Source organism: Elephas maximus, chromosome 10 (genome assembly GCF_024166365.1).
Source record: "Elephas maximus indicus isolate mEleMax1 chromosome 10, mEleMax1 primary haplotype, whole genome shotgun sequence".
Taxonomy (NCBI): Eukaryota; Metazoa; Chordata; class Mammalia; order Proboscidea; family Elephantidae; genus Elephas; species Elephas maximus.
Genome location: NC_064828.1, coordinates 44,147,694 through 44,161,464, shown reverse-complemented (window position 1 = coordinate 44,161,464; position 13,771 = coordinate 44,147,694). Strand labels below are relative to the sequence as shown.

General features: G+C 39.0%; 1 protein-coding gene across 7 annotated transcripts in view; it reads right to left on the bottom strand.

Annotated features, from left to right (window-relative positions):
* The window catches only part of NUBPL (NUBP iron-sulfur cluster assembly factor, mitochondrial), a 250,736-nt gene that overhangs the window by 31,883 nt on the left and 205,082 nt on the right, over positions 1-13,771 (bottom strand). For all 7 annotated transcript variants that reach the window (XR_007518860.1, XM_049897604.1, XM_049897605.1 and 4 more), the window contains one exon: positions 4,899-4,984. Coding sequence is in view for 6 of the 7 variants with exons in the window: in XM_049897604.1 (XP_049753561.1) it covers positions 4,899-4,984 (86 nt within the window). In the remaining variant the exon portion in view is untranslated. The remainder of the gene's footprint in view (positions 1-4,898; positions 4,985-13,771) is intronic.

Sequence of the window (13,771 nt, the reverse complement as noted above, 5' to 3'; positions counted from 1 at the left end):
AATTTATACACAAATTGTTTTGTGACATTGTTTGTAATCCCTGAAATGTGTCAGCACCCTCCCCCTTTCCCTTTCTACCCCAGGTTCCCCATGTCCATTTGTCCAGTTTTCCAGTCCCCTCCTCCCTTCTTGTCTTTGCTTTTGGGCAGGTGTTGCCCATGTGGTCTCGTACACCTGATTGAATTAAGCAGCACATTCTTCACATGTATTATTGTTTTATAAGCCTGTTTAATCTTTGGCTGAAGGGTGGACTTCAGGAGTGGCTTCAACTCTGAGTTAGCAGGGTATCCAGGGAACATAGTCTCAGGGTTTCCTCCAGTCTCCATCAGACCAGTAAGTCTGGAATTTTTTTGTGAATTTCAATTTTGTTCTATACTTTTCTCTCGCTCTGTCCAGAACCTTCTATTGTGAGCCCTGTCACAGCCATTGGTGGTGGTAGCCGGGCACAATCTAGTTCTTCTGGGCTCAGGCTGGGGAAGGCTGTGGTTCATGTGGTCCATTAATCCTTTGGACTAATGTTTTCCTTGTGTCTTTGGTTTTCTTCATTCTCTTTTGCTCTGGATGGGATGGGACTAATAGATGTATCTCTGATGGCCACTCGCAAGGTTTTAAGGCCTAGATGCTACTCACCAAAGCAGGATGCAGAACATTTTCTTGATGAACTATGTTATGCCAATTGAACTAAATGTCTCGAGAGACCATGGTACCCCACCCTCAGCCCCAGTAACTCAGTCCCTCAAGGCATTTGGATGTGTCTGTAAAGTTCCTACGATTTGCCTTGGTCAAGTTGTGCTGACTTCCCCTGTATTGTGTGTTGTCTTTTTCTTCACCAAAGTTAACACTTTGTCTACTATTTAGTTAGTGATCTCCCTTCCCCAGTGCCCCTCCCTTGTAACTACCAAATATATTTTCTTTTCTGTCTATAAACCTTGTCTTGGGTTTTTATAATAGTGGCCTCATACAATATTTGTCCCTTTGTGACTGACTTATTTCACTTAGCATAAGGCCCTCCAGATTCATCCATGCTGTGAGGTTTTCACAGATTGATCATTGTTCTTTATTGTTGTGTGGTATTCCACTGTGTGTGTTATTGTTGTGTAGTATTCCACTGTGTATATGTACCATAATTTGTTTATCCATTAAAGGGCACTTAGGTTGTTCTCATCTTTTTGCTGTTGTGAGTAATGCTGCAATGAACATGGGTGTGCATATGTCTATCCGTACGACAGCTCTTAGTTCTCAGAATATATTCCTAGAAATGGAATTGCTGGATTGTATGGTATTTCTATTTCTAGCTTTCCAAAGAAGTGCCATATAGTTTCCAATGGTGCTTGTACCATTTTACATTCCCATCAGCAATGCAAAAGAGTTCCAATCTCCCTGCAACCTCTCCAACATTTGTTATTTTCTGTTTTTTTGATTAGTGCCAGAAACATGGGGGTGAGATGGTATCGCACTTTAGTTTTGATTTGCACTTCTCTAATGGCAAATGATCACTAGCATTTCTTCATGCATCTGTTAGCTGCCTGAATGTCTTCTTTGATGAAATGTCTGTTCATATCCTTTGCCCATTTTTTAATTGGATTATTTGTCTTCTGTTATTGAGATGTTGAAGAATTCTATAGATTTTAGAGATTAGGCCCATGTTGGATATATCATTGCCAAATTTTTTTTCCCAGTCTGTAGGTTATCTCTTTTTACTCCTTTGGTGAAGTCTTTGGATGAGCGTAAGTGTTTAATTTTTAGGAGTTCCCAGTTACCTAGTTTATTTTCTGGTGTCTGTACATTTTTAGTTATGCTGTGTCTTCTATTTATGCTACGTATTAGGGCCCCTAATGTTGTAAAAAATAACAATTTTATAGTTATTTTTTAAAAGGCCAACTCTTTACTCCCCAATTTGTACTCTCCAAGTATAGACTAAAGTTCACCAGATATTTCATCTAACCCATATGCTGTTTTTGACTGATAGTTCAAATCCGAATTTCTCAGTCTAGTATTTTATAGAACCAATGTTCAACAAATATTTATTGAGCACCTACAATGTTCCAGACACAGTTCTAGGCATTGTCCATACCAGGCATTAGTCCTGGCACCATTATGTTCCATTAGGACTGTCTACTCCACTCTCTTGACTTTAAAGTATAGAGAAAAACCTATAAGGATCAGTATGAGATTGTTTGCCTCTTTATTTATAGGGCAGTAAGTATCAAATGACACCCTGGTGGTGCAGTGGTTAAGTGTTCAGCTGTTAACCAAAAGGTTGGCAGTTCGAATTCACCAGTCACTCCTTGGAAGCCCTGTGAGGCAGTTCTAATCTGTCCAGTTGGGTCGCTACGAGTCAGAATCAACTCAGCAGCAAAAAGTTTTTTATTAAGCATCAAGTGAGGCTCCCTGGTGGTGCAGTGGTTAAGTGTTCGGCCACTAACCGAAAGTTCAGCTATTCAAACCCACCAGCAGCTCTGTGAGAGAAAAATGTGACAGTCTGCTTCCATAAACATTACAGCCTTGTAAACCCTATAAGGCAGATCTGCTCTGTCCTATAGGGTCACTACGAGTCAGAATCAACTTGATGGCAACAGGTTTTTTAAGTGTCAAATGTACAGATAATTCAAAATAGCATAAGGACTGAAAGGTACATATGTCTAATTTGACAACTAATAACTAATGGTCCTTAGATACCTATGTGACAAAGCCTATTTAGGACCTGCTCTGTAGCTATGGTCACCTCAAGTGACAGGATCTGCTGAAATGGGCTCTTTATATACAAAACGATAATTTAGAGGGAGGGAAAAAAAAAAAGGAAAAGTTCTTCTAAGGCTCCTGCTCTTTAAAAACTTTGCCCTCAAGGATTTTAAGATGCTTTTGATACACATGCCTCAACCCCCACCTTACAGAACGTGAAGCAAAGCACACGCTTATGTGCAGATGGAACGGCTATTATCTTGACCTTGAAGTGACCTTAACAGACCACTGGCCCAGTTATCTAATTTCTGCCAGAAAGGAAGATTATGGATTACTTGCTGTTAACTTGACATCATAATTTCTGGTAAATAACCCTCTCTCCAATTTTTTCTGATTTATATTTTAAAATCCCATATAATAAGTAACCATATTTAGTTATCTGGGCATACATTATTTGTATCTCGTTTCTTTTAGAGGGCATAATAGGAAGTTCAAAGCTAGCAGTGCTGTAGGTGCTGTATTGAGTCAGTTTTCTGTCTGAGGGGAACATGTGATTATCATTGTTTAAAAAATTTCCCAAGCTAAAATTCACAACAAAGAAAACCAGGGGGTTTTTGATCATTTGTTTATCTACATGGAAGAGCTGTGAATAAATGAAATACTTCTTGAACACAATTTTGATCCTGCTAGTGAGAATTTTTTTTTTTTTTTTTGTAGTAAGAATACTCTCAGGTCACCCAGAAGGTAAATACACAGGCATCTTCCTATCAGGCTCCTCGGTTTTCACAAAAGGATGTCTATCCAACGCAGAGCTCCACGGCTGGTCTGTTCACACAGCTCTGCACCAAGTGGCAAGGGAGAAGAGCTGCACTGGGGGTCCTTGTCGACGAGGATCATCTCAACCCCTATGCTACTGTACTTATTATTTCACACTTTTCACAAATCTACTCATTCTAATACATCGTTAAATCCTACCCTGTGTCATGATCACACTGAAGAACCCAATGGAAGTTATGAATTCTCTCTAAACCAAAACAAACTTGAGCGTACAGTTTTGGGGGGTAGACTGTGGGACTGCTGAAGCTAATCTATGGGCTGGAGTTTTAAAAGCTCTGCTCTATAAACTTTCAGATCTATCCCTGAATTAACCAAGAGCACTAGCAAACCATAGAGATGGATGCATCACATTGGCCTTGTACTGAAATGCTTGTTGTAAATTGTATACTGGCACAATTCCAATTGCTTTTGCTGAGGCACACTAGAAAGAACCTTCTGTTTACTATAAAGAAGGTAATGAGGATGTGTTCACTGCATACACAGTTTCTTCTCTCTGAGAAACCTAGGGGAAATATACTTCTCTGGTCTCAGCTCTGCTTTTGCTGAGCATCCAACTCCTTTCTGGGGAAACAGGCGGTTTGCTATATGTATGGTACTATGTTTCCTTCCCCTTGGCTGCTAAAAAATTCATGGCCTACCTCTAACAATTTGAGTCTCTTAATGGCATAAAACCAAAACCAAACCAATTCCGACTCATAGTGACCCTATAGGACAGCGTAGAACTGTCCCATAGAGTTTCCAAGGAGTGCCTGGTGGATTCAAACTGCCAACCCTTTGGTTAGCAGCCGTAGCACTTAACCACTACACCACCAGGGTTTCCCTTAATGACATACATTTTGCTTAATGACTTCACTCCTTAAGTGATTTTAATTGTTCTTTTTATTTTTACTGTTTTATTTTGCCATGCTGTGTAGGAAAATCCTTACTCTCTATTTATTTATATATTTTAAAATCCTTATTCCTTAGAAGAAGGTAGGCTGTACATGAGTTAAACTGCAAGAGATGGAAGGAAAAAAGTTTTCTTTTTCACCTGTTTCATCACTGGTGCTCTACTTAAGTCTATCTCTCTGAATCATTTCTTAAAACACTCTTGTTGTTTTTTTCAGTGATAGATGCATATATGTGAGAGAAACAGTACTTCTTCAGAAAACGCATACCCAAAGGATGTTTTAAAATTCTTTTTGATTAATACATGATGTATACATGTATGCACTAATACGTGTGTTTTAAAGTAACCATAAAGATGAACTAGGATTTTCACTACATTTCCATACAGATTTCTGTACACAACTAAATTAAAACTTGAGTTTTTTCAACAATTTGCTTCTTCACTTAAAAGAGTTTCATGTTTTTGCAACAGTGAAGCTGTAAACGCTTACGGGCACGTGGACTTTTCGAAACATCTCAGCACCCTTGTGTGCATCCATCAGTGCAATGTCCTGGGGTGTGGAGACAATCACGGCACCTAACCAAAAGATAAACACAACACCAACGATGATATATTTTAATTGTGTATGGAAAGATTACTTCCAATTTTATGTTACTTACATTCTAAAAGGGTCTATTACATTATGTATTTAGGTAATTCAGACAAATTTTAAATAAGTGAATAGGAAAGATGAGGTCTACTTTGCCCTTGCCTACCTTTAACTCCTTGCTTCTAGAACCACAGCTGACTGTCCAGTGATTCAGAGTCACAGCTATATCATCAGAATTTTCTTGCCATTCAATGTGCTAGTTAGATGCACAGCGGGTTTTACTTTCAATAAATAGTCTACTTGGGGAGACCAACAAATTAAGGATTACAATACAAGGTACTAAGCATTATAACAAAGATATGCCTAAGGTATCATGAAGTTATAAAAGAGGTATAGGAAGGAAAGATAACTAGTTCAATTTGGGGGAGAGGATGGTAAAGGCAATGGATGGAGTGGGGAAGCAAGAGATAACGAGTAGCAATAGGTAACGGTTCCTGAAAGAGCTGATTCCCAAGCTGAGTCCTAGAAGTTTGTACTACAGAAAACTCACGAGTGTGGAACACACTGTAGAGAAGTTTGCTGAGGGTAAAACCGGAGGTTGTGGCAGAAATTCAGATGTAAAATGGTGATGGGCTGAACTAAAGCAGCACTGACTGGATGAAGATGGAGGCTTTTTTGGGTCTCTACTGTTTTACTGTTACCCTACAGAAACCAGGCAGTTCTAGAATATAATGTTTTGAGAGAAAGTGCAGTACAATTTTTTCTTTAAGTGAAACTCCAGAGGCCTAGTTATGATTTCAGAGTCTGTGAATTTCTTAAATTTTGTGGTTTCTTTTAAACATTCTAAAAAAACAAAACAAAACAAATATATTCTACATCACCTAGATAACCATTACCTACAACTACCTACACACTGCCATGATATTTCAAAGCCCAAAACCATTAAATTTGTACAAAGTGGCAGTACTTTGTCACAACTAATGAAAATAGTGGCAGGATTAACAAGAAATAAACGATTGTACCAAGTAAAGGTCAAATGATAACACAGAGTACTGTCTGAAGGAATATTTTAAATAAATTAGAATAAAGAAAAGCAGTGGGAGAACCAAGTTATCAAGTCATAATATAGGCATGCCAAACTCAAAGGACCTGTGCAATAGTAGTTAGTTATAAATTCATCTTGTAATCAACATTTTTGTTGCTGCAAAAAAATCTTTTATATTAATGCCATTAATATAAATTTTGCTGATTTTGTAAGCTTTGCCTATATTTAATTCATTTTTTTAACTTACATAAACTTAAGGAATTTATGTTTATACTTAAGTAATTTTATAGCAAAAACAAATTAAGTCAATATGGGGTGTGAGGGCAGATTATTACTCCTTTAGAAGGAAGGTCTATTTGGTACTCAAGTTAGAGAAGTATTAGCTCTGGAATTGATTCCCTATATGACTTCCTATGTGACCAGGATAATGACTTAAACTTTCTTAGATTCGGTTTTCTCCCCTACAAAATATAACTGGAATACTTAGGTCATAGGTTAGAAATAACAAACTAATGTACATAAGATGCTTGCCATGATGCCCAGACACAGAGTAAACTATCAATGGCAGCTGTTGTTAATAATGTCATTATTACTATCTTTATTAATCTTATTCATAAACTATCTTAGAAGTTACTGGAAGGCCATTCTCATATTTGCTGTCAGGCAGCTCATTCAACTGCATTGATCACTACAGCCTTCTGCTTTGATTTACTCTACCCACCCTGCTCAACCTGACTGCCGCAGCAATGTTATCTAAGGGAATGTGAAATGCTACCTCCTCCAAGAAGTATACTTCTCAATCTCAGAGCCATTCTCTTCACATGTGAACAGGCAACCCCGTTGGCTATTTCCTCCAAATCCTCTTCTTAACTTTTTACTTCGGTGACACTCTATTGCATTAGCCTTCAAAAGTACCCTCGGTTTTCATATGGTGTAAATATGCTATTGTTTTAAACAGCCTTTGTCAATTATTTGTATTTCATCATACAATATAGCTTCTTGAACAAGTACGATTTTCTCAAATAAAAGTAATGTCACAATGCCTTGCACAAATTGGCGCTTAACAAAGGATCGATGATTTAATGATTTTCCTAGATTATTGCAAAATGAACTTTTAATTAGTAACCCCTTGAAGTAGGAGTAAAGAGCTCTGGATTCAGGTTTTGTTGACAGTACTGATGTACTGTACAACCTTGAATAACTTACTGAATCTCAATATATCTCAATTGACTCGTCTATAAAAATGAACCTATTTGCACTGCAAATAAAAAATAAAAAAATAATGTAGAAGTGTTATAAAAATGTTTGATGACATTATTTCCATAGTTATAAGATCCTAGAGAGAGGGATTAAAGTGACTTGGTTTTCTCTCTACTTACGCCTAACACAGTATCATAAATAAGCATCCCTGACATCTGAGTTTCTTTGTAGAGTAGTCCGAATAACACCATTCATACGTCAGCTAATAACAAATTTTGACAAAGACAATGATCATCTTACATGGCCCACCAAAAGCTCAAAAAAACAAGTAAATATTCCATTAGAACTACCAACCACATTTACAGAAAAACTTTTGGTGCAAGATTTGTATGTGTGTCAGTTTGTCATACCGTAGTGGCATGCGTGTTGTTATGCTGGGAGCTAAGGCACCAGTATTTCAAATACCAGCAAGGTCACCCACGGTGGACAGGTTTCAGCAGAGCTGCCAGACTAAGTCAGACTAGGAAGAAAGGCTGGTGACCTACTTCTGAAAATTAGCCAATGAAAACCTTATGGATCACAACAGAACACTGTCTAACTTTGCAGATGTCATCACGAGGGATCAACTGCTGGAAGAGACATCATGTTTGGTGAAGTAGAAGGCCAGTGAAGGTGAAGGAGACCCTTGATGACATGGATTGGCACATGCCTGCAACAGTGGACTCAAACATGTTAGCAATTGGGAGGATGACGCAGGACCAGGCAATGTTTCATCCTGTTGTACAAAGGGTCACCATGAGTTGGAGTTGACTCATAGGCAGCTATCTATCTTACCTATCTCTATCCAAGGGTTTAATCACAATGCAATCAGCCTTTGGGACACTGTCCTGAAAAAAAATTCTAGTCCTTTTCAAAGAATACAAAAACTTAACTGGCCTACACATAAATCACTACCACTTTTATTGCACCAAAATTTGGTATGTCACTTAAGTAAGCCATTTCAGGTGGCCCTAGACTGACCTTCAGAATTAATGATAAAGAAATCAAGACAAACAGAACTTCCAGTAAAATCAAATTTAATCATCAGACTCAATCTGTATCACAACTCAGATTTTTAAATTTTAAAGGAGTTATGTCAACTTTTTCTTGTTAATGTATTTCTCAGCTTAAAATAGGTCTCCAAAGTTATAAATGATATCACATTTTATCTTTATGGTTCTTGGCTTTCAGCTTGGTAAAGTTTTAATTTTTCTCATGACTCATGGAACATGAACCAATATGAACTGGCCAAGAATTTCCCCCCTTAACATCTTCACTAACGAATGATGTCACTTCAGTTCTGTGATTGAGGGTTTGCTAGAAAACTTGTGCTCCCTCTACTGACCAAAAGGAAATGTCAGCAGCAACATAAAGAATGTTCAGTTTGCAATAAGTAGAATTATTTTTGGGGGGGAAAAATACAGTACCATAAAATATCTATCTTAAGAATTCCATAGAGAATTCTCTGTTTCTACAGTAAATGTCTGAGTCCAAGTAACTAATGTCTTTTTAATGCTATTACCCAAGTTGTAATATTTTTAAGAGGTTTTTATCAACTAAAATTTATTATAAAAGATTGTTTGGAGGTTTGTAGGAAATGTGTAAATATCCTAAAAAGTAATTACAGTATGGTCCTAATTATTAAATATTTTGCCTACTAAGAGGAAAATCTATTTATAACTGCATATCAGGATTTGGGTCAGAGTTCAAAGTAGTTAAACATTTAGAACTGATTATTCCAGATGTTAGGCTGATCACAATTACACCAGTGTGGAAGCACTCAACTATGCCGTTCTAAGTCTCCAGGGCATAGACTGTATCTAATTCCCATGCTTGAGTGAGAATTTCAGTGATGGAACCTAATAAATATTTAAAACAAAATCTGCTCAGAATTACACCGGGAGGAATAATTCTATGCCTTGCAACTCTTGAGCACATCAATGTCAAGTCAACTAAGAACTTAAAAGAACACAACAGGTGCTATTCTTAATGTGCACAGTACTTTAATATTTAGTGTTGCTGATTATCCTTGATATATTTAGAGATTTACTTGCACCAAAAGAAAATCATCATTCAACTTTTGCTGGCTTAACATAAACGATACCAAACACATAATAAAATTATTATCAACCATAAAATAGATTTTAGCTTTGGTATTTCTTAAATCTCTCGTCTTTCTCCTCTGCCACCCTCAAACTTCCTGGATAATAAACATTATTTGCTGTAAGATCAAGAAATGAGCACTAAAGTTAGTATCAGCTTAAGTAAAAGATGATTTAAAAAGGTCAATTCACTTCATGAAGTACTCAGAGACCGTATGTCAGCAGAAATATAAATAATTCCTTGGTAATTCACTGTTTTGGACTCGAGTTCCCTTCCAACAGAACTGACTTTAGTAATAAAGTCTATTAATTTAAAGATCAATCCTTATTTTGCTGACTTCAGAAATGAGTTTTGTTATAGGAAATTATGTCAATTTCTGCCAAAAGGAATTAGGAAACACAATTGTGATAGTTAAAGTTGTGTGTCAACTTGGCTTGGCCATGATCCTCAATGGCTGGCAGTTATGTAATGATGTAGTCATCCCACAGGATGTGATCTGATGCAGTCAGCCTATCAGTTGTAAGGGGAGTTTCCTTGGGGGATGTGGCCTGCATCTAATATATATATGTTCTGGCAAAGCTTGCTTGCTTGCTCTGGATCTTGGATCCAGCTTGTCATCACCCTACCTCCACTTCTTGGACTTGAGCCAGCGACCTGCTATATTGCCTGCTGATCTTGGGATTCATTGGCCTCTACAGCCCATGAAACAGCGGACTGATGTCTGACCTGCCAATATTGGGTTTATCAGCCTCTACAGCTATGTGAGTCAGGAGAGCCTCCAGCCCGATGTCTGACCCATGGACTTGGGACTTGCTAGTCTCTACAATCGCATGAGCCATTTCCATGAAATAAATCTCCATTCTCTCTTTCTCTAAGTATATGTGTGTGTGTGTGTGTGTGTGTGTGTGTGTGTATATATTCTGTATATATATTCTCTAGCTTCTCTAGAGAACCCAGCCTAAGACATTTGGTACAAAGAGCAGTTCTAAAGAAACAAAACCATAAGGATAAGTTTTCTAAATTGGCTCTCAAGTCTGACTAGTATTAAAGGCACTTATGATTCTGCCTTTAATAATAAAGAGAGTGCTGCTAATCAATGGCAATATTAATATGTAAAATATCACCACCAATAGATCAAGTATTGGTGAGAAGAGAAGTTCGTGGTTATTGCATGTTTGATACTTTTCTATAATTCTGTCAGAATGAAAAGTATAGGGAAGCTAGTTGGTTGGTCCTACTTTCGCTAGACAAAGCAGTGAAAGTAAGAGATGGCCCCAGGGCTTCAGGGTCACAATTCAAGTAAGTATTTCAGGAAAGACCTCAAAGCTGCCACTTATGCCGTGAAGGAAAGCCTTATTTCTTGAAGTAACAGAGCTGATGTTGCTGAAAACCAAACCCAGAGTCTTTTTGTAAGAGTGACTGAATTACAGTGCCAACTAAATTCCCAACCTCAAATGGTATTTGAAGTTAAAGTGAAGGCACTGATTGGGAAGAAAGGGGATTTTGAAACTTGGGATTGGGACATATGAACAGATAATCAGGAAGCTAGGAATACTGAGCCCCTAAAATCTATTGCATCACTCCTGCCAATAGAACCAACCGTCTTACTCCCATCTGAAGTGATTACTCCATCTTTGTCTACTAAGCCACGCTCCCCAGGAAAACCATTACCCTCTCCACCTCCAGTTGATGAAATTAACCAAGCTATAATATTTTATTATATCTGAAGAGTCTTAATCTCAGATATTGCCTGAGGCAGTGCATGGGGCAGCATCCGGGGCATCTCCTGAGGTAGATACCTTATAAGACACTGATGAATGTCCCCAGGACCCACCCTTGCCACTCATTTTTGCTTCTAGACCTATAACTAGACTTAAGTCCCAGAAAGCCACAAAAGGTGAAGTATAAAGTGTGATCCAAGAGGAGGTATGCTACACTTCAGAAGAACTGCTTGACTTTTAAAATATGTACAAACAGAACCCTGGGGAATATGTGTGGGAATGGCTATTAAGGGTGTGGGATAATGGTGCAAGGAACATAAAATTGGATCTGTTTGAGTTTATTGATATGGGCCCACTAAACACAGATTCTTCATTAAATGTTTCAGCTCAAGAGGTTAGGAAATGATCTAATACTTTATTTGATTGGTTTGTTGAAGCATGGATTATGCTATGGTCTACACTAAATCAAGCTGAAGTAGCAGACCTGCCTTGGTATACTATAGAAGAAGGTATCCAAAGGCTTAGGGAAATTGTCATATTAGAGTGGATTTATCAGGTTAGACCCACAGACTCACACTGAGTACCCAGAGAACACATCTTTTACCACAGCGGTGAGGAACAAATTTGAGAAGCAAGCCCCAGCATCCTGGAAGATTACTGTGATTGTTATTTTATGTAAGTCAAATTTGTCAGTGGAAACTGCCCTAACTGAATTAAGACATAACTACAATGGGGATGTTTGGTCCCCATGGTGGTAGGGGCCAAGTGGCAGCACTCAATCGACAAAGACAAGGTGGGCATGGTTACCGTAATGGACAATGAAGCAAACACAGTCATCAGTATAGTTTGACTTGTATGAACTTATAGTGTTGGCTGTTTAGTGATGGTGTCCCTAGGAGTAGAATTCTAGGTCAAGTGAATGGCAGTCTAACTCAAATTGCCAGAATAGAGTGCTATGGCCCCTCAATCAATTCCCAGACTTGAGCCAGTTTATAAACTCACCACACATCCAATGAAAGGGAGGACAGCTACCCTTGAGGAAGGTTCCCACTACAATGCCAAAATTTTCTACTGTTCATCTTTTCCCAGCCTTCCCCAAAGGGATCTATGGCTTTTTATGAGTGACTATTCACTGGGGAAAAGGAAATAATCAGGCTTTTCAGGGATTACTAGATGCAGGCTCTGAACTGGCACTAATTCCAGGAGACCCAAAATGTCACTGTGGCCCACCAGCCAGAGTGTGGGTGTATGGAGGTCAGGTTATTAATGGAGCCTTAGCTCAGGTTTGTCTTACAAAGGGTCCAGTCGGTCCCTGAACTCATCCTGTAGTGATTTCCCCAGTTCTGGAATGCATAGCTTAAATACATAGACTCAGCGACTGGCAGAACACAGACGTTGCATCCCTGACAAGTGGAGTAAGGGCTACTATGATAGGAAAAGCCAAGTGGAAGCCATTAGAACTGCCCCTACCTAGGAAAATAGTAAACCAAAAGCAATACTGCATTCCTGGAGGGATTGTAGAGACTACTGCCACCATCAAGGACTTGAAGAACGCAGGGGTGGTGATCACCACCACAACCCCATTTAACTTGCCTATTTGGCCTGTGCAAAAAAAAGATGGATCATGGGGAATGACAGAGGATTATTGTAAACTTAACCAGGTGGTGAGTTCAACTGTAACTGCTGCTCCAGATGTGGTTTCATTGCTTGAACAAATTAATACATCTCCTGGTACCTGAAAACAGGGACCAGTTTTCTTGTCCTCAGTCAATTGATCATAATGAACTCTCCATGAGGCCAACTGGTGCAGACTGGGAGAGTGCAGTCAATGTGACAAGAGTTGACACCATGGGCATTTGAGTCACTTCCTCATGCAACTTACTTATGCCTTCAGTTCCTGCTCAGGCGTGATCTCATATATACTACTTCCATTTAATGATGGAGTGCTGCTGTGCACATCCGACTTTATGACTCCGTGGGTCAGACAAATACCCAGTTCAAGATCGGTGACTGAAGCTGTATGCTGACTTCCTGGACGATGGCTAAGTGCTCAGTCTCTACTAAGGCCAGTAACAAGCCAAAAGTTTTTTCTCTTAGGAGAGTAGTTACCTTCAGAGGATGATGGGGCTTTGCTCCAAAATCCTAAGGATCTGTGCGTGATTCATCAATAGGGGCCTACTAAAGATTCCAAACAGTACCTCTATATGCCACTGACACTTCAAGCACAATTGGATCAGCTGGATCATATGGCCCAAGTGGCACAGTGGCTTTCCGGCAGCCTGAATCTGTTGCAGTGCATTTCTTGTTCTGGGCCACACTCAAAACAAGCAGCTTTTCAAGTCATTTGCTAAATGGGCCACAGTAGCACACCCCAACAAGGGATATGTTGCCTCCAAAATCCAAAGAGGCCCACCACTCGAAAATGGACAGTGGTAGCACTACAGCCTCACTCTGGGACCTCCCTGAAGAATGGCGGTGAAGGGAAATCCTTCCAATGGGCAGAACTTCAAACAGTGCATCTGGTTGTTCATTTTGCTTGAAAGGAGAAATGGCCAGATATGTGACTATATACTGATTTATGGGCTGTGGTCAATGGTTTGGCTGGATGGTAAGGAACTGGAAAGAACGTGACTGGAAAATGGTGAGAAGGAGGTTATGTTGAAGAT